The 25,506-nt window shown below is 43.0% G+C and overlaps 4 protein-coding genes and 2 non-coding genes across 9 annotated transcripts in view; 2 read left to right on the forward strand and 4 right to left on the reverse strand.

Moving 5' to 3' along the window:
- fam81b (family with sequence similarity 81 member B) overlaps positions 1 to 1,438 on the forward strand; it is a 13,406-nt gene extending 11,968 nt beyond the window's left edge. Inside the window, exon 8 of the mRNA XM_031849364.1 lies at positions 1,097 to 1,438. Within this exon, the coding sequence (XP_031705224.1) occupies positions 1,097 to 1,350 (254 nt within the window). The 3' untranslated portion in view covers positions 1,351 to 1,438. The remainder of the gene's footprint in view (positions 1 to 1,096) is intronic.
- trnai-aau (transfer RNA isoleucine (anticodon AAU)) lies at positions 239 to 312 on the reverse strand. Its single transcript has one exon. It is a non-coding gene; the product is annotated as a tRNA-Ile (tRNA).
- A 1,576-nt stretch (positions 1,439 to 3,014) lies between the features above and the next one.
- trnai-aau (transfer RNA isoleucine (anticodon AAU)) lies at positions 3,015 to 3,088 on the reverse strand. The gene has a single exon. It is a non-coding gene; the product is annotated as a tRNA-Ile (tRNA).
- Positions 3,089 to 4,699: 1,611 nt separating this feature from the next.
- On the reverse strand, positions 4,700 to 18,266 carry skic3 (SKI3 subunit of superkiller complex). Of its 4 annotated transcripts, none has more exons than XM_031848950.1 (41): positions 18,211 to 18,266; positions 17,759 to 17,859; positions 17,523 to 17,666; positions 17,297 to 17,388; positions 17,060 to 17,135; positions 16,834 to 16,980; positions 16,546 to 16,644; positions 16,312 to 16,420; positions 16,036 to 16,176; positions 15,800 to 15,898; positions 15,471 to 15,595; positions 14,935 to 15,021; positions 14,650 to 14,753; positions 13,982 to 14,108; positions 13,576 to 13,755; positions 13,263 to 13,387; positions 12,915 to 13,165; positions 12,686 to 12,788; positions 12,364 to 12,546; positions 12,097 to 12,244; positions 11,932 to 12,010; positions 11,215 to 11,276; positions 11,069 to 11,125; positions 10,907 to 10,975; positions 10,375 to 10,449; positions 10,009 to 10,150; positions 9,810 to 9,903; positions 9,616 to 9,693; positions 9,387 to 9,511; positions 9,187 to 9,310; positions 8,867 to 9,091; positions 8,639 to 8,711; positions 8,423 to 8,476; positions 8,174 to 8,285; positions 7,882 to 8,010; positions 7,595 to 7,719; positions 7,277 to 7,441; positions 6,736 to 6,888; positions 6,188 to 6,318; positions 5,281 to 5,404; positions 4,700 to 5,082 (listed from the first exon to the last, which is right to left on the reverse strand). In XM_031848950.1, the coding sequence occupies exons 2-41, from the start codon at positions 17,846 to 17,848 to the stop codon at positions 5,002 to 5,004; spliced, it is 4,707 nt and encodes a 1,568-aa protein (XP_031704810.1). In that variant the 5' UTR covers positions 17,849 to 17,859; positions 18,211 to 18,266; the 3' UTR covers positions 4,700 to 5,001. The 4 variants fall into 4 exon arrangements, with proteins under 4 accessions (XP_031704810.1, XP_031704811.1, XP_031704809.1 ...); XM_031848951.1 differs by having other exon boundaries at positions 18,170 to 18,245; XM_031848949.1 differs by having other exon boundaries at positions 18,166 to 18,243.
- Positions 18,267 to 18,406: 140 nt separating this feature from the next.
- arsk (arylsulfatase family, member K) lies at positions 18,407 to 21,752 on the reverse strand. The gene is made up of 8 exons (XM_031848969.1): positions 21,530 to 21,752; positions 21,187 to 21,316; positions 20,936 to 21,095; positions 20,380 to 20,662; positions 20,091 to 20,262; positions 19,527 to 19,751; positions 19,105 to 19,320; positions 18,407 to 18,986 (listed from the first exon to the last, which is right to left on the reverse strand). The coding sequence occupies exons 1-8, from the start codon at positions 21,635 to 21,637 to the stop codon at positions 18,712 to 18,714; spliced, it is 1,569 nt and encodes a 522-aa protein (XP_031704829.1). The 5' UTR covers positions 21,638 to 21,752; the 3' UTR covers positions 18,407 to 18,711.
- Positions 21,753 to 23,206: 1,454 nt separating this feature from the next.
- The window catches only part of arrdc3a (arrestin domain containing 3a), a 5,660-nt gene continuing 3,360 nt past the window's right edge, over positions 23,207 to 25,506 (forward strand). The window contains exon 1 of the mRNA XM_031849639.1: positions 23,207 to 23,725. Within this exon, the coding sequence (XP_031705499.1) occupies positions 23,446 to 23,725 (280 nt within the window). The 5' untranslated portion in view covers positions 23,207 to 23,445. The remainder of the gene's footprint in view (positions 23,726 to 25,506) is intronic.

Raw genomic sequence — 25,506 nt, forward strand, 5'->3', positions numbered from 1 at the left:
TTATCTTTGCACAGCTATCATGGAAAGATATATCATACTTTACAGTAATACGATATCTGATTAAAATCAATGACATACAGACAAATTAAGAAAGTGTGGATGTACAACAACATGTAAAGACATGCATTATTTCCCACCACAAGTAATTGATATTATCAATTCAGTTATTCAGTGAAACGACATGTTTCGTCCTGTCAAGTATAGACAGCATTCCATGATAGCTGTGCAAAGATAACAATGGCCAGTACGGGGATCGAACCCGCGACCTTGGCGTTATTAGCACCACGCTCTAACCAGCTGAGCTAACCGGCCATGGTGGCAAGAAAGTATGACGTAATCAGAAGGGTAAATGAAACCTAACGAACAGAAAGTAAAACCTCTGAGCAAACAGAGGGAGCGCCTGCTTACTGACGGTAAGGTCTCAATGTTTTAACGTTGAAATGCTAAGTCAATGAAATAGCCAGGGTGGTCCTGACGAAGTGGAAGATAGAGTCATAGAGTTTAGTTTTGACACAGGTTAGTGTGTATAATCATCTTGTGTTTTATTTGATTCATATGTACTTTTCGGACACACGGACTGCAACTGTACGATTATATAAGTTATAACATAGGCCATGATCACCATAACGTTGAAATCTAGTTGAAAGGATCTTTTTGCTGCTGTAGCGAACAAATTTCCCCTTGCGGGATGAATAAAGTATCTATCTATCTATCTATCTTATGAAAGAAGGAACAGTAACCGAATAAGAGAAACTAGCGAGGCAATCAAGATTCAAGTTAGCAACATTTATTGAGGCAACAAAGCACCTTATACAAGATGAACAGACTTCTGCCAAACAAGCCAAACAGGTGATTCAGTGTGAAAGCAACAAAAGACAAAGAAGGGCCAGTTCATTGCCAAAGCACCTCTCAACAACAAGGCTATTAGAAGTGCTTTAAGTAAAACATGGACAGACATTAAGACAACTCAAGAAATAAATGCAGTGCACCACAGAAAAGTCTGAGCCAATCAAATGTTTCTACTTGTCTCTGTTAAGTATAATAATAATGATACCATGATGACATATTGCTGTATTCATTTCTCCCCGAACTGTAGAACTTGACAGGACAACATCCCCTGTCATCCACATCTCTAAATCAGGATGTCAGTGCAGTTCTCTGGCTGGGAGGTGGTCGACGATGGTGCTTCTGGTGTGGAGCTGGAGGCGTCCCAGAGACCACGAAACCGGGGCGTCTACACCATGTACCACGGGACCAGTGTTGCCAGCGCAAGGCTCATCCTCACCAATGGTTTTAAACCGTCATCGAATGGCATGCTGGGAATGGGCGTCTATGTCAGTCGTAACATAAAAAAGGCGGCTCATTATCCATTGAACAGTAGCATTACAGACCGCGTGGTGTTTGTGTTGCATGTGCGCGTTGGCCGTGTCAAGCGTATCGACAAGGACAACCATCCCATGCAGTTCACCTGGCACACGAATGGCTACGACACTGCCTGGGTACCCCCCAACTGTGGCATGACATCTGTGCGCAGTGGCCTAGAGGAGGATTGTGTGTTTGACCCCAAAAGAGTGACGGTGGCACGCATCGCAAAGGCACCGAACGCCACCATACAGAAGGAACTTCAACAGCTTCTTTCAAAGACGTCCGGAAAACCGGGACGAGGTGGCGCTGGCGCTGCAGATGTGTGTTCGCTGTGTAAGAGGAAGACCCAGCAGGGCTCTCCACACATCAAGCAACAGTGCTGGGAGTGTAGGCAAAACATCTGCCTTCTCATGTCCAAGCATGTGTGTCCAGCCAAACCCTGACTGGGGGCGAGGGGAGATGATATAGATTAGAAAAACAATTGTAAATTCAGGATGTTATCATACATTTGGTTTCCTTACATAAAACAATAACTGTAATAGGTGCAACATGTTTAATGCTGCTGGACATATTTTGGGGCTCTTTGTAAATGATCTACAAATAATTATAAGTATATAGTGAACCATAGCTGTTATTTTTACTACACTAGCTTTGTATACTCTGATCAGCATGCATTATGATCACGTTCAATGCAAGATGACTTTACGTGATTTAAATCTTGAAATATGTGACTGAAGTGACAGAACTAAAGCCAATAAATGCCATTGCTATACTACCAGACCCATTATGTCTTTGTCCTAGTTTCACAATGACATACTTTTGCTGTTATAAAAAGCTGCATGTGCAGGACTGGTAAACAGTTGAGCGAAATGCATTTTTGCAAGTTTCAAAAGGACATGCAAAGATAAGATATTTGAAACCAAAGAGGTGGTGAAAGCTTAAGAGACAGTTAGTAACAAGTGGGACTGTATTTAGTTTCTTATTCATGTGCTACACGGAGACAGACATGCCAGGTTTTACACTTTACATGACTCAAACGTGTGTAATTTAATTTCCAAGGGCAAAGAGATCGGAGTTACACACTGTAAAGGCCTTGTTCTGACACCACTACTATATGTTATACAAGAAGGAAAAGGAGAACAGCTTTACTTGTTCCCCACATCATCACCATGACCCAATTAGCTTTTGGGCACACACCCCTGTCCTCCCCCTTTGGACTCTGTATACTTAATACAGTATTCCTCTGCTGGAATACTACCTGCCCTGAAATTTTCTTGACTAAGAATCTGCACCATGTAAAGCACAACATCCTCTGAGATAATTGAGCTCTTGAAGGCTAGATTGAGACACTGGGGTGGGCCCCTCTTCAAGTCAGGGCCTCTAGATGATATAGTACAGTGGGCTAATAAAGCAGCAACCACCTCAAGGTTCTTAACATGTCAGCTGGTATAAAGTATTTGTTAAAATACACAGTGAACCTGGGAGTAGTGGCTCTTGCCCAGTTGACAATTCGGCCTCCTTGAAAAGCATGCAGCTGACAGGAAATGTAATACAGTACAAAAGCATTGATTCAGTTGTATATCAATGATAAAAAGCTTAAAAACTCAAGTGATACTCAATATAATGTCAACGGGACAAAAATTATATCGTGGCCAGTACGGGGATCGAACCCGCGACCTTGGCGTTATTAGCACCACGCTCTAACCAACTGAGCTAACCGGCCATGAGTACACAGCTGATCATCTTTAGGTATATATCAACGCTACAGTAAATACAGAAGGAAGCAAGACATACGTAAATCATTTCTGCTGAACTGAAAGTAAAACTTGGTGAACTCATAAAGAATAAACAACTCCTCGCTGACGGTAAGTTAAAGCTTAAACGACATTATAACTCATTCGATTTGACGCGATAACGTTGATCATGAGCAGTACGATACTTTTAACTCAAATGTTAACAAAGAAGTCAGTCAACGTCCGTCGTTTTACTCACGTAAAAATGTTGACATAAATTGGAAATGTCTTACCACATTCTAACGTAAAAACGTAAATTGGATTAATACGAATTTGGTTTCCTGCAAATGTAACCGATATTCGTTCAGGTAACGTTGACGTAGCTGTTTGTCTTACTAAGCCTTTCCTTTCCATATTGGTATAGTAAACGTTTTTATTAAAGTTAGCAATAACCTAGGTAACTTAAAGGGTTAACTCGTACTTGCTAAGGATTAAAAAAATGGCATCCTATAGTATTTAGATATAGTATCTAATGTTATGTACCAAAATACTCTCAGATCTGTCATACCATGATGTCATATTTGTATGAATTTCTCACAGGGCTGCTGCTCTTGAACATCATCCCTTGTCAAAACAAGATGTCACTGCCCTTCTTTGGCTGGGAGGTGACCTACGATGATGACTCTCCTTGTGTGGAGCTGGGGGAGTCTCAGGAGCCCAAAGACAGAGGCGTCTACACCATGTACCACGGGACCAGCGAGGCCAATGCACGGATCATCATTGCCAATGGCTTTCAGCAGTCATCGGGTGGCATGTTGGGAAATGGAGTGTACGTCAGTCGTGATAAGAACAAAGCGGATCGTTATCCATTGAAAAGTCCCCCTTCAGACCGTGTGGTCCTTAAGTTACGTGTGCGCGTTGGCCGCGTCAAGCGTATTGACAAGGACAACCATCCTATGCAGTACACCTGGAGCACGCAGGGCTACGACACTGCCTGGGTACCCCCCAACTGTGGCATGCTAGCCGTGCCCAGTGGCCTAGAGGAGGATTGTGTGTTTGACCCCAAAAGAGTGACGGTCATGGGCATTAGAAAAGCACCAGACGCCATCCTGACCGAGCTTAAGCAGCTTGTAGCTAATAGTCTAAGAAATCCTGGCAGTGCAACGTCACATCTTGGTGGTGCTGTGGTTGTGTGTTCACTGTGTAAGAGGAAGACACAGCAGGGTTCTCCACACATCAAGCAACAGTGTTGGGGATGTGGGCAAAACATCTGCACTCTCATGTCTAAGCATGCGTGTCCAGCCAGCCTCTGAGATGGAGTAAGGGCCTGAAAAAATGCTCCAAGTTGACCAAAGAGTAACAATTCACAGCTCAGGGTGTAATTATACTTTTGAAACAATTCTCACTTGTCCTTCCGTTACTTTCTTTTCCTTTTTCACAAACGAACTATCAATAGTTAACTGTAATTGGTGCAACATGTTACAATAAATACTGCTGTACATCTTCTACTACAATGATCTACTTTATACTCCATTCTTGTTGTATTGACGGATCAACATGCGTTAGGATGCAATCAAAATGAAACAATATTTTTGTATTGATCAAGATCAATCCTTTATTTCAGCCTGAATGTGGACATAGTGACATAGTTACTTAGTTACTTTGTGCGAATCCCATTTGACATAATATGTGAAAACACTCGTGATTTTGATTTGCTGAATTGATTTAATTTCTTTAAATCTGTATGTAAAGAAATGTAAAACAATAAATATCATGATATGAGACCCATAATGTCCAGTTTGATAAGATTTCTTATGTAGTGAAGAGACCCAGAAAAGTGATTATTTCAGTTTATGTATAAGCCCGCTAAGCTCCATGATTTCATAGTGATGCATCTGTAGACTCAGGATGAAGAAGAGGCAAGCAGCAGATGAAACTCCAGCAGTCTTTCATCTCCATTCAGTTTGGCATGCTGCAAAAGGACCTGCAAAAAAAGAGGAGAAAATATGATCACTATCACAGTTGACAGTTAAAAACAAAATGCAAGGCAGACTAGTTTCAGTGTCATAGTCTTTTTCCAAAGAAGTCATGTTGGGTAATTGGCACTTCAAATTAATACATTTTTCCACAAGAAATGATTAGATCTAGTGCCAGGGGAGCGGTGAGGCAGCTGTGTGCTCACATTGATTAGTTCCTGGTCATTTTTGGCATGCAGGTGTCTGAGGAGGTACCAGCTGGACACTTGCACCACTGTCACGGGGACGTCTGGAGAGTAAACCAGCCTCTCCAACAAACGCCTCGTTTCCCTGCAGAAGGCACAGGCAGAAATGGGCAAAAAAGGTATAACATGAGCCGCGTTACTCGTTAACCAACATCACTTCCATTTCATTCTCTGGATGTCTCATACACACCGAGCAAACATTTAGAAGTGGACCGTGTGAATTAAATGGGAAGAAACGTGCGCGAGTGTTGCTCATTGTGCGGCCTTGTGTTGATGTAAACGACACTTGTGCTAATTTGCTCTTAAAAACAAATGGAATGGGACGGATGCTGATCTGGTTTGTTGTCTAACTGAAAGGAGCTGGCCCCAATTTACTTCTGTCTGAATCTATAACCATTTCTCTCCGTTTTATATATGATAAAATGAAACATGTCTCAGGCATGAAAGGGCCTTTACTATTGCAATTATGCTTGGCACGGGGCAGCATCTCTCAAAGAAATGCTCCAGTTGATGATCGGCACAATGGTTCTCCTCAGCTCTCTGATGAACAGAACATTCTGATTAAGCCTCCTGGCAGAACTGTGAGCTACTGACAGAAGGCTATTGTGGGGCTGGAACGTGTTGCTTTGTAAATTGCTCTGCAGTTTCAAAAGTAGCAACATCTTGGAAAGACAGATTGGGGGGGGGCATACATCTGAAGTTTCAGGTATGTTCTAATTCATTTAATCACTTTAGATTATATATTTCACTTACAAGCCGATGGGATGAAATCGTTTTTCATATCTACGAAGGACGACCCACACACCTGCAACACTCGTGTGGCTGCTAGCTGCTGCAGTTGAAACAGAACACGGTGAGAATCACTGACCTGGCAGCCATCTTGGTCCCGTACTGGAGCAGGGCCTGGAAGAGGAGGGCCACAGGAGATGAACCCAGCTTCAAGACTTCAGTGGTGGCTTCTAGTATCATGTCGGTCCATTCATTTCCTGGGACACCCGCCTGAGGGGTCAGATCACACAAAGTTAAGAATAAAACTAGCAAAGAGAAGCGTTATTCCTCTACTAAACATGTGATGTGTTGAACCATATTGTTGCTAAAATGTAGCAAAATGTCAAAAAAAAAAAAAAAAAAAAAGACTTGTATTGGGAGTTGCTGTACTTTGAGAAGTGGAATGAAAACCTCATCCCCTCAGATAAATCACAAAAGGAAGCTTCTTGGCTTGGTTGTATTTCCACTTGGCTCTGGCTGCTGATCCAATAATTCTGCTGGATATTCACCCATCTTTCATCTCGCCAACCTACTTTCTGCCCACTGACAGGGGATGTCGATGTCTCAGATAGTTGTGCTGTAATAGCTGTACTTTATCACCTTATATTTTGGATCTAGATCTATGTCACAGCCTACGCAGGAACTCACCATACAGTTTCCGAGAGCTAGCAGCGCTAGTCGGAGCAGGCTGGCCACCTGGCTGCTGTGCAGGCCGAGCTGTGAGGCGAGCTGCAGACTCTGCCTGTAGGCCATGACGGCCTGAACCAGCAGGCCCTGGCTACGAAACACCTCAGCCAACCACTGGGAGAAGGAGAATAGGACAGCGATTGGAAATCAAGAATGTGGGGGCAGAGGAAATAGGAGAGGGGAAGGAAGGGAGAGGGGCGGAGAAGAGATTGTTTGAGGCAATGTGAGATAAAGATTTGCAGATAGATTAGAAGAATAGATAAAAAAAAAGAAAGAGGTAAAAATTATACAATAAAACGGTCGACTGCGTGTTGATTCAGAAAGGACTTATGTAACTGGTCTATGTTTGTACAGAGCAGACGATGACAATATTTTCAAGCCTCGCTATGTAACAGAGTTTATCGTATTAAACAGCTGACGCTTAAAGTGACAGACTAAAAGCTTTTCATTAAGTCACTGCAATCAAATATTGTTATTGAATTGGATGCGAGTGTCCACTTACATGCCACGCCCCAGGGTTGGTGGGGTTTATCAACACCATGTTGTGGAGTTGCTCCAGCACAGAGTCTGGGAGCACAGTACCACCGCCGGCCAGTAGGAGGCGCTGACACTGCACCTGTCTCAGTGACAGCATCACTGCCGGGTGCTCTGGAGAAACATTGAGCACCTGAAACAAAGCAGGCAGAGCATGAGGAACCCAGCAATGGAAAGAGGAGGCCCCACATGCAACTTGTATGACTTCCCCCGTGTTCATTTCTGTCTGAAGCAAATCAGATAATGATATTGAGGTTGTGTGTGAGGTTGTGTGTTTGTATCCCACCTGTGAGCAGAGGGCTTCAGCCTGCTCCAGCTGTCCCCCCAACATGAGACCAGTCACCGCCTGTTTTAGTACCCAGCCTTCAAGAGCCTGGGCCAGGGGGCGCTCGATCTCCTCCACGTTGTGCACTGGGATACAGAAAAGTGTCTGTTATACACTCAAACACACACACACAAAATTGTAAAGACCATAAAACACACACACACACACACACACACACACACACACACACACACACACACACACACACACACACACGCGCACGCGCGCGCGCAGGCCAATGGACACACCTTTCTCAGAAACCACTGACATGAGTGCTTGCTCCAGTCCTTGTCTGCTAGGAGCAGAACCTGAAAGATAACAGGAAGTATTTTCTGTGTGACAGGCAGCCATTAATCCTGCCCACGTTGCTGGATCATCTGAAAGTAGAGAGAAGAGTGGGGATTGAGATCACTCGGACGTTGCACAGTATTGCTTTAGTAGGTGTAAGGTAGATTTACATTTAGAGAATAGGGATAAACATGAACAAGATTTTCTGTGAGGTAGTTTAAGGCCTGCATGTGTGTGTGTGTGTGTTTATACCAGGACAGAGCATCACAGCTCTCTGCATAGTCTTCAGTGCATTCCTGTGACTGTCCTCTCCAGAGTGTCTCCCACTAGCCAGCTGGTTCACTCCACTGTACAACAACGCCCTCTGCAGGACACAAACGTTACAACAGATCAGATTCATATACAAACACTGTGGCAGATATACCAACTTTAACATCGATATATAATGGCGCTGAGGTTAAAGAACGTGTAGAAAGCATAAATATACAGTCAGTCTCTCACCTTTCCTTGGGTCATACTGGAGAGACCGGCAACATGACCAGCCATCGCGCCGCCCTGCAATACACAGCAGACAAAACCATGACCCCCTTCCTCTCTAACAGTCCAGCAGCACTGCAGCACACATTGATGAGGCTGCTCAGTTAAATGTGTGCAACAGATTTCCTGTGTTTGTGCTTGGGATGTGTGTAACGTTTGTGTGTGTGCATGCAGTCTTACATTAGCCTTCTTGGGGTAGTATTGTGGTACCAGCCTGGACAGCAGGGCCCAGAGGGATGGGTTTCCAGGATTGCTGTAAACAACACAGAAGGAACCTTTGTTAAATTTGTACCTCATGCTTTTTCCCATAAAAAATAATTAATATGTGTATAATATGTTGCTTCATATGTTGCTTCACAAAAAATGAAATTAGGGTATTGTAGGGCACAGCACATAGCTTTATTTTACCTGTGTATAGCTCTGGAAGCCTCTCTTTGCACCGCGCTGTAGTTGCCCTGCAGGGCGAGCAAGGCGCAGGTGAGGAGACATCGCTGCTCTATAACACTCACAGAGACTGAACCTTGCTTTAGCAACTCAGTGAGGGCAGCAGCAGCTAGTGTAGCATCGCTGTGGACTAACCCCAGGGCACACAAACACAGCAGAGACTCTGAGATTGGCTCCTTTAACATCGAGCTGTTGAGGCAGAAAGCACAGAGATACGTACTTTTAGCTACAAGTACTATTACTACAGAACCACCGGTACGGTCCATACAACAATGTGGACTCACCATTTAAACAGCAGAGTCTTGGCTGAGTCTAGGTTACCCTGCCGGTGCTGAAGCAGAGCCAGAGCTGTCAAGATGTAAGCCTTCTCCTTCTCAGTGGAAGCCACAGCTGAAGCACGTTCATAGGCTACAATACACACAAAACCGTTGAGTCACATTCACTCTTAATGAACACGTGCACAATCTGTGATTTCAGTGCTCACCTGTGATGCTCTCTGGGATGAGTCCTGCCCTGCAGTAGGCAAGAGCCAGGCCAGCCAGATCACTGAGCTCCTGCAGTGGAGTGGAATTATAAACACGCACCGCCTCCTCTGACTGACCTGAGGTGCTGCAAAAGACACAGTGGGACACACAAAGAATGGATTTAGGGGTATTTTGTAAGTATTATCAAAGATGGTTTAAGTACACGGTAATAAGAAAGCTGGTCGTTACCACAAAGCACGTCCGTAGCTGCCCAGAGCAAAGGCCAGCTCTTCGGTCGAGGACATGGACTTAAGCAGTTCAACGGCTCTGAGGAAAGAGAGTTAAGAGTAAGAAAGGTGATTCAAATATGTTGTCTCTCGTTCTTTTCTTGGTACACTGCCTCAACTGTGAGCCTTTAGAGTCGGTCAGTGTGATTCAGGCACCTTCTGTAAGCCGTTAAGGCCTGCCTCTTCAGCTGCAGATGCTCATTCAGGAAACCGAGCATAATGAAGGCATCAGGGTCAGACTGGATCCTCTCTGGGAGGGAGGCAAAAGAAACTTCATGTCACAAAACATCAGGCTCTAGTCGCACATCACCCAAATGCTTCCAAGGCACATCAACACACAAATAAGATGCTGTACCTGTGTACTTGCTGAGTGCCACCTGAGCAGCAGAGATGGCATTCATCTGGACTATGTTGTAGCGGTAAAGTTCAGAGTCTCTGTTGCTCTTATCCAGCAGAGTGGAACACACCCAGTAGGCATAACCTTTCACTCCCTCCATCTGCCGGGGAAAGAGGAGAGGTGCAGAGATGGAGAGAGGGGGGGGGGAGCAGAGAAAGGCAGAATACACATCGTTTAATCCCTTGCTTGTAGTAGAAAAAGGCTGATAGCTGAGAATGTAGCAGAGTCACAAAGAAGCAGTTGAAGCAAAGATTAAACTGTTATATGTCAGCTAATGAGTGAGTGTTACAAAAGCAACCCCAGTGATTTTGGGAGTTCACACACATGTGTGCTGAGTTCAGTGGTGTGCCTGAAAAGATCCATGGTGTCATAGCTTCCCACTCTCTCTGCTATCAGCGCCTGGTGAGAGGACAGAGGGACAAAACTATCATTTGGACAGATCAACAGGGTCAAAGACAGAAATTCATCAAGTGTTTTATTATTATTTTAGTCTAATCAAAACATTTTAATATGTATTTCAAGTATGTACTGACCAACAATCAAATAACAGTTGATATTAGCCAAGAACATAGTAACGTTTTGGGAAACTGTAGAAACATGGCGGTGCAACATAGCGGACTATGTAAAAAGATCCCCTCTGTATGTAGACGTAAACTGCTCATTCTAAGGTAACGACAACACAATTCTTATTGTCAGCGGTTATATATACTTATTAATAACATTTTCCATTTCTGTCATCAGATTTACCTAAATGCTACGCACTCTTCCTTTAATCGTGGACACAATTATTAACAAGCGTCCATTTCCTTGACATAATCGAGTGACCGTGAAAGATTGTCATATGATGTCTTTGTACCTGTCCAAGCCAGCAGTTGACATAGAGCGGCTCCAGCGACTGGGCAATCTTGAAGGCCTTGTGTGCAAGCTAAGAAAATAAGACCGAACTTTAACAAAGAAAACGTCAACCAACTATGTAAACATTTATTAAAAAAAATGTATCACACACACACACACAAACCTCGATATTGTCGTTCTTCAAATACAGGGTACCAAGGTTGGTCCAAGCAACAACATTCTGTAACAAAATATTAAAAAGTCCCATAAGAACGTCAGAATAGTTTCTGAAAATAGTATTCACCACCTGAACAAATGTGCATTACATACATTTGGTTCAACTTGTATGGACTTGATGAAGCAATGTTGAGCCAGAGCGAAGTTCTCAAGACCTGAACAGAAAGAAAGTGACATTTACATATATAATTAGGGCCCGCAAAGGCCCTATTGACTTCGCCAGAATTATTAGTATTTCACGCATGGAATCCCATTTTTGAGGGCTTTATCATACTCAAAAACTCACCAAATTTGGCAGGCGTTTCAGGACTGGCGAAAGATTTGATATGTTATGGGTCCCATGCTCGGGTATGACAAAATGACCCGCTAGCGCCCCCTAGCTGTTTGAAAGGCCACGCCCCTAAACCCGTATGTCGGTTGACTTTAAATTCAACACACATGTCCAGCTCCATCTGCTCTACAACAAAGCCAATTGGACCATTAAGCTCCGCCTACTTAGATTTAAAAAAAAAAAGAAATTGTAAGGAATGCCTTAAGACATTGATGATATGTGATCCTGAATTTTCCGTGGCTGGGATGCTAACTCATGGAACTTTGCACTAATTTCCGAGGGCAGAGCAACGAGAGCAACAATCCCACATAGAATAAATTAATCTAGCTAGAAGACTTAGTCAATACCGCACTTATTTTTTGACAAATGCAATATTGATGGGTCAAGTACACATTGTCAATCTATACACTCAATGGGATAGACCGCTCTTGTTAACATGACTGAGGTAGCGTATTGTTCATTAACTAATATATTATTACCTTTGCTCATGGAAATCACTCCCAGGGTATTCCAGTAGCTATAGTTCCCACTGTCCATCATGATAGCTTTTTTTAAACACTGAAAAGAGAGACAAAAAAAGAAAACTCTTAAAAATACCACCTCTGGGAGGAAACAATGCAAAACTGCAGGACTGTGTGAAATACCTGCTGGGCCTTCTCCAGAAGCAGCGATGGAGCGTTCTGGTCGTCCTCTGTTGAGCAGCATAGGCTGGACTGACGGTAATAGTTGAGTCCTAGGTCATTCCAAAGGCTGGGGACCTCAGACATCTGCTTCAAAGCACGGGCATAACACCTGCAGACAAAAACATGCACTTAATGTTCAGATTCTATGCTTGGCCATTAGTTCATTATAAATGGCTGATTTGACAGAGTAGCAATGGTATGTGCATCTATGCATGTTTGTAGTCTTACCTCTCACCAACTTTGAGTGTCTGGGCCTGGTTCAGTGTGTGGCTCTGGGTGTTGGGGTCTAAACCAGCCAGTGGGGCTGGCACTAAAACTCGAGCACTGTTTGTGGACACGGTGCTGACTGCGGTGCAAGCGTCTCCCAGCAGCTTCCACAAACAGGACAGGTCTGGACGCATCTCCACAGCTCTGAAGAGCAAAGAAATGTGAAATGATGAATCAATAAAAATCAGACAAAGAGTCTGTGTGACACTGAAATGAAATGAATTGCGGACAAAGCCTGATTTAATTTTATGATTTACAGATTAAACTAATGTCTAGTCATTACCTGAAGAGGTTCTGTATGGCTTGCTGAATGAGGTCAATGGCTCCCCCATCTCTGCAGTCTTCCATTAAACTTTTTGCCAGAGACAGCTGGCACTCCCCAAGACCTGAACAGATCATAACAATCTGATTAAATGCCCATATTCAGATATACGTGGTATTCATGATATGCACTAAAAAGCATACCATTAAAACAAAGGCACGGTCTTGGATACATTAATGCAAACACCAACCTTTAAGGGCGGGCACATAGTCCTGCTGCACTGTGATCTGCAAGTACTCTGCGACAGCCTCTTTGAACTTGCCCAGGGTCTGTTTGATAGCAGCAGCCTGGTAGACACTGTAGATGGAGGAGGGTTGAAGCTGATGGGCCTTACCAAAGGCCTTCAGGGCGGCTGTGAAACTCCGGCGGTTTAAGTAGGCCTCGCCTAAACACTCCCAACACACCCAGTCCTCTGGATCTGCTCTCAGAGCTGCCTGCAGACTTTAAACATAAATTAGATGGTCACTGCTCGCATTCTAATAATACAAATGATAAAGACTTAGTAAAATAATCACTGTCTGAGATTTGAAACTCTTACTCCGCTACAGCTTGTTGATTCTCTCCGATCTTTAGGTAGTACAGCCCCCGCCTCATCCAAGCCCATTTGGCTGAGCCTGGAGTGGCTTTCTCAATCACTGACTGAAGTATTGCTAAAGCAGTGTCCTATGGCATTTGGGGGAAATGGATTGGAGAATAATAAAAGGAGGATAGGGGGAAAAGAGGAGGGGAGGGTCACGACTAAAGAGATGCACCTGTAAGGAAACACTACAACAAAGTGCCAACGCCACATCATGACAATTTGAACACTGCAGCTTTGGCGTTTGTGTCTGATCGCCAACAAGTCCACTCACCATGTCGTCCTGCTCCATACTGAGATCCACGGAGGCCGCTCCAGACTCAGCATCATCGTTGTCCATCTCAAAGGCCTTCTTATAGCATCCTCGTGAGCGGCCGTGATCATTTGCCACCTGGCGGTAGTAATGCCCAAGGTAGCGGAATACACAACCAAGGTGTGGGTCTAACTTCGCAGCCTGAAATGGACAAATGAAACTTTCAAACTAAGATGCCATTCAGCACCACACTTGACAATAATAACCATACTGTGACATTTCACAAGGGTGAAAGTTAAGTTAAGCCCTTTAACACTAATCTTTCATAGGCCGAACCATCAATATTTTAGAGATTACATTCACTTTTTTAATGAATATATATAATTAAAAATACCCTGCCAAAAATGTCAATAATAATTGTACTAACCTTGAGCAAATGTGTATGGACTTTGCTTCTGTCTTTTCGGGTCTCTTCTCCCATGTCCCAGTAGAGTCGCCCCAGCAAGAAATAATACTCTCCACAGTCTGGGCTCTGGCTCGCCGCCTTCAGGAAACTAAACGACAGAGGAGCAATCGAGAAAAGTTCACCTGGGAGAATTCACTTTTTTGCACCACACAAATTGACTGTTTGGTTGTAGCTAGGTTTAAAAGGGACAGTGTGCAGGACTTGGTGGCATCTATCTAGCAGTGTGGTTGCAGATTGCAACCAACTAAACTAAACTGTGATGACCTTCAGGGAACAGAAAAACGCTAAAAAGTATCTCGCTAAACCCAGTGTCTGGTTTGTCTGTCCTGGGCTACTGTAGAAACATGGCGGTGCAACACAGCGGACTCCGTGAAGAGGATCCACTCTCTATGTAGATATGAAGGGCTCATGCTAAGCTAAACACAGCGATTTTAGTTTCAGGTCACATAAACATAGATATGAATATTATATTCCATTTCTGCCTATAGAGCCCCCATAATGCTACAACCTGGCCCTTTAAGAGAATGCATGGCCACAGATTAAAATCTCACACACACACACACACACACACACACACACACACACACACACACACACACACACACACACACACACAAATCAGTTTTTACCTCTCCTCTGCCAGCTGCTGCTGGCCCTGAGCCGACTGTGCCAATCCTCTCAGTACAAACCCCTGAGCCAGATTAGGGTTAGAGGCCACCAGCTCTGATGACGTCTACAGAAGGCACATTCGTTTAACACGTATCAATATATCTTGTGTCTAATACAAGAGATCCTTTCTTTTGGTCCTTGTAGTAAAAGAGAGGACAACATTCTATCTCAAGCTGTTATCACCAAGTGTTATAATAGATCGGACATCTTCACAGACAGAATTCAGTAGGTGAAAGGTTTTCAACCTTGAGTGCTTCATCAACGTGTCCCTTGTTAAGGTATGCTCGTCCTTTAAGGGCGACTAGAACCGGGTCTTTTTCAGCTCCTGGGATCTAAAAAAAAGAAGAACAATAAACATTCATTTACTTTGATATCATGTAGTGCGACGGATGTATGTCCAAGGTTACAACTGCTAAATGTATTCATACTGAACCCAGAAAAAACCCCAATACTTTTAATTGCTGAATTACTTCATACCCAAGAAAGAAAATTCAAAATACAACATGCTGAATGAATTATTAATATTATTAAGTATTATTAATCACATTACCTGTAGGACTGCGTATTGGCAAGAATCCAGCAATACTATGCTCATCATGATACAGGGGTTACAATTAAATGTAGCAATACTGTAATATATTAAGATTTTTTTTAAATCTAATTTTAGGAAAACTGTCATTGTTTAAAACATTGTTTTTTTTTTCAGAATCAATACAGTATCACGAAACATCATTTGGCTTTACTCCATATTTTCAATATTTTTTTTTACACCTCTAATTACCTGTGAAAATGTCTCCAAGGCCTGGTCTGCAGCAGTGTCTCCCCCACTCCTGACTAAAGCCTCGAGCTTCATCCTCAGCAGTTTGACCCTCAGCTCCTTGTCTCCAGAAACACACACGGTCAGACCTAATGGAAATCAGACACACAGGGAAGTTCACCTTCTGCTTCAGGGACTAAACATAGCTGCCCTTTGAAGACAGAGGAAAACATCTGTATTTCATTCACAAATATCGTTTTTGTAAACGAACTGTAGATGAAGTCTGTTAGGCCCTATTAACTTCCACTAGCATTACATCTGGATAGCGTAGTGATACAGCAGACTAAACATACCTTGGGAGCATGACAGAGCACAGTCTGAGTATCTCTGCATTTTAAACTGAGCTTCAGCCAGACTGCACCATCCTGTACTGGAGCTCATTCTCTTTAAACCTAGTAAAACAGAAGAGACATATTGTGTGTAGTTAGCACGACAATTCTAAAATACAGATATGTAACAAAGTGCATGTCTCAGTATGAAATGTCCAGGTGAGAACAGAATCTGTTCTTGTGTTGATGCACAAACTAACCTTGCGTAAGGTCCTCAATGGCATCTTTAAACCTCCCTTCTTGCAGTGCTTTGGTGCCCAGACCCAAGTGACCTAATCCACTGTTAGGGGCCAGATCAAGGAGGCGGGAGAAACAGCTGACTGTGTCCTCATTCTGAACACCTTCAAACAAAACATATCGAGTACTGAGAGTGATACTGAGTGCAAAAGCCTAAGATTCCCCCCAATGCTTGAATATCAGTATTCTGTGATCATTCTGTGATTTTAGATTGAATGAGCAAGACAACAGTCTGTTACCTGTTTTGAGGTAGTGAGAACAAAGGACTTCAAGAGGATAGCTTTGGTTGGGGTAGAGAGACAGCATGGACTCACATGCCTCTATCATTTTGGGTTCATCTTTTGGCAGCTACAGTAAAGGAGGATTCATAATGAGCATCTGATTAAGGACATAACTGTACAGGGTTAAGCATGAGGGGGCATATTCTAATTGTCCTGTGGTGGTGAGATAGACATCAGATACGGTGCACTTACTTTAGAGAGACATTTGACATAATCAGCTGAGACCTTCTTGTGTTGCTCTCCTGGTACAGGGTCCATGAGAACCATGGCCTTCTCAAATGCTGTGATTAACTGATGAACACAAACAGAACAGTTACCAAAAGACAAATGGGGTAGAAACATCTGCACTAACAGCAGCATTAAGAAACATTTAAACTAGTGGACCGAGGGTGAGGGTCTCTAGTGTGTAGCGACGTGTTTCATACACAAAAAGAAACACACGTGTTGCTGAGTTTAAGTCCACATTTGGAGACATCTTACATGCTGTTGAGTTTCATTGTCCCGCTCTTCCTCATTGGGGCAGTCTGAGAGGAGTTGGGTCATCTTTTGCCACAGCTGCAGTAACTCTTTCTTGTCCACAGCCTCTTCCTCCTTCACCTGAATGAGCTGCATCCAAACCTTTGCCAACTACGTGCAAACATACAAATTAATTTCAAATGTGTAAAAAGCAGTGTATTTTTTTTAAATGTGCTGTTAAATGACATACCTTTAAATATTCTTTCTCAGATTGATAGATATCCGACAGCTTGCTGATCATCTCGTAACATTTATTTTTGTCACAGCTGTTAAAGGAGAACATAATGAGAATCAGCAACATTGCAAATTAAATGTTAAACCAGTCACAGCGACAGCATGTTCTGAGTTAACTTGGGAGAAAGTAAATACATCACAACTTCCTGTGTAGTTTTAAGAAACATCCTGAAGAGGTGTTTCCATACGTTACCTTGCATACAGCTCAACAAGCTTCTGGTAGATGTTGGGTAGCTCAACTTGAAAATCCCACTGATCGGTCTTCTCATAAAGATTTGCCAAACCCTAAAGAAACACAGTTCATAATTACTGTGGCCAAGGAGAGCCGTAGTATATTATGCAACACCACAACAACACAGCAGTGACATGACAGCCTGGAAGTACCTGCAAGCATCAACCACTACATCTCCCCAGCTTACCTGCCATGCCAGCAGCGTCTCGGGCTCCAGCTCCACAGCTTTTTTATAGGCGGTCTGAGCCTGGTCTGGTTGCTCCAGTTCACTGGCTGCCAAGCCGATGAATACCCATGCATTATAATTGGTCTTCTCAAGTTTCAAAACAGCCTAAAAACACAAGGAAAAAGAGCAAAGGCAGCTATACAACAAACCAGTGACCATACTCCTTGGTAAGTGTGTGGGTATCAGAGATGCTTTACCTTGCAGTGTTTCAGAGCGTCTTTGAACTCTTTGTTTTTTATGGCCTCTCTGGCACTTTTCAGTGCTGCTTTCACTTCTTTATTAGACATCTGGCAGTTTTCTGGGTGAAACAAAGACACACGTAAAGTGGCATCATCACCCCCCAAAATAACATGTTTAAGGCATAACGATAGGCTCAACTACCGAATAGCAGTGATGTACCTGACTAAAAAATTACCAGCTGACTTGAAAGCAAACTGTGAAGTTACCAGCTAGAGTTTAACTGTTAGCAGTGTTGGATAGCTACATGTAGCACTAGCTGTGAGCTTCTCAGAGCCTCTAAACAGCCTCAGAATGAGCCCTGGTTTCAAGCCTTCATGGATGCATAACAGGTCAACGTTTTTTATTAAGTTAGTGCAGCATTTACCCACGCGACTATTGCAAATGTGGTCAAATGTTGGGGGACACCCACTGTTTACGTCGAGAAGTGGCTCTGCTCCTGTTGGGCGACACGGAAGTGAAAGGCAAGTGACTACATCCGCCCTTGGATTTTCAAAATAAAATGACCTGCACTTCTGTCCACTTGAGATATAAGCAAAGACAACAAAACGACAAAAGAAAAGTGAACTAAATATGAATTTATTTAGGGAAAGAAAATAATTGAACAATGGAAATAGTTGAATGTAGTCAGGTCATGGTTATGTTACATTTAAGTCCCTTTGAAAGTTTATGTGAAATATAAAAATAAAAATCCAGATTAAGTCAAAGTGTGAACCTAGTACATTGCAAGTAATAGATTATGCAACAATAAAATTGTTTGAGTATAAATAAAATTAAGAGCGATAGTCATCCATCAATGTCTCTCACGTTGTCAAAGATGTGAGATAACCCATGTGTAATCAAAGGTTGAGTCCAGCTCATTAAAAAAAAGACTCCTTAAAGATAACCATCATTACAACAATATAAAACAATATCACAACGAGTCTGAGAGCCAGCTGTCAATAGCTTTCTCATTGGCTAATGCATCTTTTTGCCAATCCACATGCCACCTGAGGTTAGCAATGACTTGGCTGTAGTTTCTCCCCAAACTATGTTGCCAGCCACCAAATGCTTTTTTATTGTAGAGATGCACAGTAGTAGAGACTTCTGGATAGTCTACAATACTACGCAATAGCTTGTCCAGATGTGCCTGCACATCTATGAATTTGAGAGCTACATTATGAAGTTCTTCTTTGTCCCGCGTCATGTCTGCAAACACAGAGTACAGAAAAATCAAACGGTGCCAGTGTTTTAAGATTTGGTTTTCTTCTTGAAAGCATAGGAGGATTGAGTGATTGAAGTTTAGTTTCTGAAGTTAGGAACTCACCAAAAAGCTGTGGGGGGACACTCAGTCCATCTGCATAGGCAATATATTTCCACCGGCCACTTCTCAGCATGTACGTAGAGGCATTGACATTACAACCATGATATTCACTCAGAACCCAGTCTGGATGTTGCTTCTTGGAAAAAGTACTGGCCTTGGATAGCAGAGGAAGGAGCGTGTTGCCACTGAGAACACCTACTGCGGGAATACCAGCAATGTCTGCAAAAAACACAAGTGTGTTACATCGAGTTAAAATACTTAAATCTAAATCTACTTGTGCTTTTATTATGTTGCTTTTACAGACAGTCCAAATCCCTCCACATCTTGACGACCATATCACGTTTATTCTACCTTTAAACAGACATTTTAATGATTTCAAATCTTTAATAGACATTTTAATCCCATGTTTCTGTCTACTTCCTTACCCAGCACAGTGGGATAGAGATCAACCAAGGACACAAGCTCGTTGACCTGCAGGCCGGACATCAGCCCAGGCCCCGTGACCAGCAGGGGAACATGGGAGCTGCCTTCAAACATTGACATCTTGTAGAACTGCCGGTGCTCCATGGCAAGCTCTCCGTGGTCAGCCGTGAAGATCACAACAGTGTTGTCAAGCAGGCCCGGCTCTCTCAGAGCTGATATCACTTGGCCTGGTGAAGACAGAGTAACCACTGAGCTGCTGCTCAAAAGACTTCATTCAAACATTAAGTGGCGGTAGAGATGTAAGAACATGTTTATATCCATATATAAATATACTTACCATCTCCATTGTGCCTTTAAACGTTAGTTACTACTTTTTGTGAAACTGAGCTAAAACCGGCTCCTTGCAGGTTTGGTACTGCTTCATTAACTAGCAACAGAGTTTGGTTTGAACTTGAGCCATCTTTGTTCAATTTGAAAGACATGGGTTAAGCTTTAAGTTAGCTGTCAAACCTACTACCTCCTGCTGGGAGAGTCCGTCTCCTGATGAATTACTTCTGTCAACTAACCCAGCATGGCATCTGCTTCAGCACACATGGCATAATAGAAGGCCCTTATGCTTTTGACTTCCTCCTCAGTGAAAACACCACTGCAGTTTTTGGTGCAGGTGGAGTAGTAGTCGACAGGGTGCATGGCAGCAAAAGGCAGCCATTTAGGAACAGTGATGAGCTCAGTAGACACCTGTGAGTGTAAAATAAGAACATAAGACTTTATAGTGATTCATATAAAAACATACAATGTGATTCTGCAATAATGGAGAGAAAACATTCAAGAAGCGGAGGAAAAAAAGCAGCATGCCTTCTTCAGCCAGTATGGTGAGGTGAGGAAGGTGGATCCTCCTGCGGTGGGCCCCAGGGATTTTGTTGGATAGGGGTGAGGTAGATTGAGGCCAAGATAAAGTGCGAAGGGCTGGTGTGAGGATGCAGCTCTCTGGTGGATCCACTGTGTAGCCTTGTCTGTGTTTTCCCAGTCTTTTTCCATGATCCTCACTGTTGACATGTTCCCAACCAGTTGCGTAACAGGTCGGCCCTCTTGGCGCAGGAGAAACTGAACATCTCGTGTCCAGGCCTCGACTCGATTACTGCAGAAGTTGCACAAACAATTGATTTACAACTAAAAAATAGGAAGTGGAAAGAAACAGGAGAGGACAAGGACCCAAATAGATGATTCACACTGCTCTGACAAATAGCTGCCCACAGACACAGTATGTTATTGTTTATTACTCATACAGTTAGTCACCAACGCTTCTTTTGAGTGTATGTGTTATTATTAATCTTAGTTTGGTGAATAGAGATGAGACAAGGTTGGTGAAGCTGTTTTTTTCATCTGAGATACAGTGACAGTGGCTGCCTACCTAACGGAGTGACTCCCTGAGGTGTAGTCCAGCTTGCCCATCGACTTGGTAAGATATCCATTTGCCTCCAGCACACCCATCCATGTTGTTGCATTAGCATCAAGGCACTTGTAGTTGTTCCACGACTGAGTAAGGTGAACAAACTGACCGCTCCACATTGCTGTGAAACAAATATTAAACAGCTGAAATACATTTATTATTCCACCTTTAATAATTACCACAATACCTGCTCCCCAGTGCCTTTCGTTTACCTGCTCTTGAGGGGCAGCAGATGGGCGAGTTGGTGTAAGCGTTGAGGAATGTGGTACCAAGCTCCCTGAGGTAGTTTACATATGGAAGCTGCACAACTTTGCTGCCAGGATCAAAAGTCAATCGGCCATCCTGCAGAAAGAGGAAAACTAACACTTAGACCCAAAGCCACAGAGGTACACAGTCAAACAAGGACTACATTTTAAAAGATAAACATCTCTGTATGGCGTTTAATCTCCTCGAGCTATAGGTCTGTCATTGCATAGTGACTAAAGACTAAAACAAACAAAAGATACTATTACTGAGGCAGTTACTGCAAAGCACTGTAACTTCATTCAGACTCACAAATGCATCACTCATCACCATCACGATGTTGGGTCTGGTTCCATTTTGGCACAGACTTTGACCATAAAGTTGACAAAGGAATATCAAAGCAAACATTTGTATTTTCATGTCAGCGTTTCACTCCCCTTCCGATTTGGTGATTAGCTGTCGTAAAAGAAGAGATTTCTCTGCACCGGGTGAGACTTCCGGACAGCGTTCGTCTGTAAGTGACTGTAACTCTCGAGTCGTATGGACTTGGTAAACATCCTGGTTACGCTTTCAAACTAAGAGTTTTCTAGTTTAATTTGAGATGATGATGATGATGATGATGATGATGATTTACATGTAATGATAAACTGGGAACTCTAGAGGGCAGCACTCATCTTTTAATAATACATCTATGCTGCACAATTTTGTTGAGTTGTCTATTATGTCATGACCACAACTTCAACTACAGCTACTACTGGCGCATTGTTTATCACAAAGATGTATATGTTTGTAAATATCGTGTTATAATACTTGCTAATAAATTATGAAAATCAGATAGAAACTAATATGACTGCGCGTGATACACTTTTTGAATTATAGGAGGTAGAATGGAATATGATTTGGTTTTTAATTGTTTTCTTTACGGGTTTTAATCAATCGCCATCCAATTGTAATCGTTGATGCTTTATGAGGATCTTGCAAACACGGACCTCCACAGCTATTATACACCCACCTGTAAATCAATGCTCATTATGGGCACATTTTATTGCTAAATTGATGTTGGCGCCTCGTAAATAATCAAAATAAATTGGAATTCAAATGGTCGTTTTTTGTAGTCCGAATGTGTTTGTTGAAAGCAATGCGCGATGAGTTTCCGTGCTGTTCAACAGGTGATGCTGCAGCTCATTTCAGACGCCTTGGTGGTCCACCAGATGGCGTTTTGAGCCTCACAGTCGTTTTTCCTGTAAACTGTGAGTCCAACACAATGAGAAATCCCAACCCCCCTCGTATGTGCATGGACCATTTTAATCTTAACACAAAAACAAGATATAGATGAATAACTCGGAAGCTTTCCTAGAAGTCTGCTCGTCCTCAAATCGCAGGAATACACAGTATTCCTGCGATTCTACATGGTCTATGCTGCAGGAGTCGCGCACATTTCAGCAGTTGTTTGATGTTGATTGCACAGGGATGTAGAGGCTGTAGTGTGCCTGGATATATGTGAGATGAGGCCATATGTGTGGATTATATCACAGATGAATGTGTAGACACTTATATGCCTGTATGCCTATAAATATTCAGAGGTGATGCACCGTGTTTGAATGGTTATCATATAACCATATATTATGAAGAGTAGAATCGTGTATTTTTTGTTTCTAGTGCAGTCAGTTACATAGTTCCTTAAATCAATATCTGCATGAAAAACCTGGAAATCGCTAAAAGTTAGACTTTCCAGGTAGATGTAAACGTTTATTTGCAATAGAGCAAACGACTCGTGAAGTCTCACCTCTAACACTATTGTGGTGATTATTTCTTTAGTGCAGTCTTTCAGCTGTTTGACCAAACTTGTCATCTGGCTCAGTGCCACACTTCTCTGCCTTGTTCCAGAAGGCGGAAGGAGGGGGCAAGCGGAGCCTTGCGCATGCGCTCGAGGTTGTTTTTCACGCAGCCCGTCGCTTAAAGTGAGCTGAGCTACGGGGGTTTCCTTGTCTTTGACTGGAGACCGACGAGGAGAGAGGCGGACGGTAACAGCATCCTTTGCTGTTATTCAGCCATCACACATCTCAATGAACTGCTCGCACAGAAGCCACTGATCCGTGCCTCCTGCTTTTTGCAGGGCAGAGATACTGATCAGTGTCTAAAGACTGCATCCCTTTTTTTTTTTTTCATATGAAATTATTTTTTCATAGACTTTTTTTTATTTCAAGGTCTCTGTATCTCTTTCCACCATGGTGCTAGGAAAGGTAAAGAGCTTCACAGTGAGCTACGACTGTCTCAATGACAGCAATGTTCCCGTCTTCTCCAGCGGGGACTGCGTCTCAGGGAGGGTGATCATCGAAGTCACCGGAGAAATCCGCGTGAAATCCCTCAAAATCCACGCAAAAGGATTTGCGAAAGTTCGTTGGACTGAATCTAGAAACGCTGGATCCAACACTGCCTACACGCAAAACTACACAGAAGAAGTGGAATATCTAAATCACAAAGATATTTTGATTGGGCACGAGAGAGGTAAGAGGGTGTGTTTTTGATATTCTGAAGTTTTAGAGGAACTGACTGTAAGATGCTCTTTGTGCTGGTTGAGGATCAGGTTTTCTGGAGGATGCTGTAGCCCTGAACGGCAGAAACGGTGCTAATAACGTCATAATATACACCGTTTGAATTGGTTATCTTGCACAGTGTAGTCTTTTAATTGATGGTGTTGGTACAATGGACATACGTGACATCGTCTCCACAGAGCTCCATCTTTACTCGTTTGTGTCAAGGTGTCAATGAATGACAGCAGCTCGGGCATCTGTATTTTTCACAGTATTTCGAGTGTAAAGCACATTTTCGAGACACAGAGCCGTAGAGTAATGATTTGCAGTGATGGACTTGCAGCTTTGTGAGACATTTTCAACGCAGAAACGCATCGTATATGGCGTTTCTTTGTAGCTTTTCTTAAGTTTCCACCCATTGTTCAAAGCGGTTCAATCCTGTTCAGAAAACTGGACCAGGGGGAGGGCGGAGCAAAGCGCACGACCCTCCCACACGCGTGAGTTTATTGGCTGAGGTGCTCATGTGTGGCCAATGACATCACCTTTCTTGCAGAGAGTGACGGAAGACTCTGCAACTTTTTAATTAAGAAAACACCTGCAGAATAGAAGAAATCGACAGCAGGACCTGTAGTTTTGAATCTGAATATATTTTTAAAAAACTGCAGTAGAGCTGCAAAGCTGATGGTTTTTTTCGTTCTTCTTCGATTGTAAAATACGTTTCCTCTGCACACATATGTGTGTTTTGCTGGAATATGACGATGCATCGCTCTATTGTCAGCAGCGTTTGTGCTTCGGACATATTTGCGTAACTTTATCCGCAGAATGGTGGATGTGTTTGATAGTAGAAAGCACCCATTGTGAGCGCCTCTGTATGTATATGTGTGCCTTTTTTTTTTTTTTTTTTTTTTTTAATGGTTTGGGTTCAGCTGTGTGGTTTTTGTCCATCTGCAGCATCTTTGCTCACCATTTAATGGCGATCTAGTTTCTGGTGAACTCTGCAGCAGCCGTCTGAAGTGTAGCAGGTGAACTGACTAGCTGTCATGACGCCATACTGTCAGGCATTTTGCATGTTAAGGGCAAATTGTAACGTCAGCCTACAACAAATAGTGCATTATCACAAGAGCTGAGGTTTAAATTGAGATGTATTGTTGCAGATAAAACGATACGCAACGTCCTTCACCAATAATGATACTTGAACCAAAGCTTAATTTCGCCACAAGCTCTTTTATAAAACATTTCCTGTGACGCTGAGCTGGATAAACCGGTCGAAAGCCGCTGCAGTCGGTGTAGGGATCAGTCTCGTTAGTGAATCTGCGGTGTCGCACAGTGACTGCGTAATGAGAGCAGAGCGGCTGTGAAGCTGCTCGCACCGGTTTAGGCCGGTCTCCTCCTGCTGGAGTCTGCCGTTTGACTGACAGCTCCGTACTTGTTTACCACACTACTGCTGCTGCTATAGGGGGGGGGGGAGGAGGAGGAGGAGGAGGGAGTGCTGAGCTGGCAGAAGCACACCCGGCCTCTCCACCCAGCTCTTCATAAAACACTCTTGATGTTTTAAATGAAAAATAATAATAATAATTTACAACATTTTATGAGCATTTGGACGATGCGAAAAGGTCCTCTCCTCCCTTTAGGAAAAAAGATGCTCTCTTGTTTGTTTGTTTTTTTTAGAGATGAATGATGGAAAACAACTTGGTCCTTGTTGGCGAGATAGATTTATCTACCGATTAGGATTTCATTGTTGCCCCATAGAGCCCA

This window comes from Anarrhichthys ocellatus, unplaced genomic scaffold (assembly GCF_004355925.1).
Source record: "Anarrhichthys ocellatus isolate YVR2014 unplaced genomic scaffold, GSC_Weel_1.0 scaffold9, whole genome shotgun sequence".
Classification (NCBI taxonomy): domain Eukaryota; kingdom Metazoa; phylum Chordata; class Actinopteri; order Perciformes; family Anarhichadidae; genus Anarrhichthys; species Anarrhichthys ocellatus.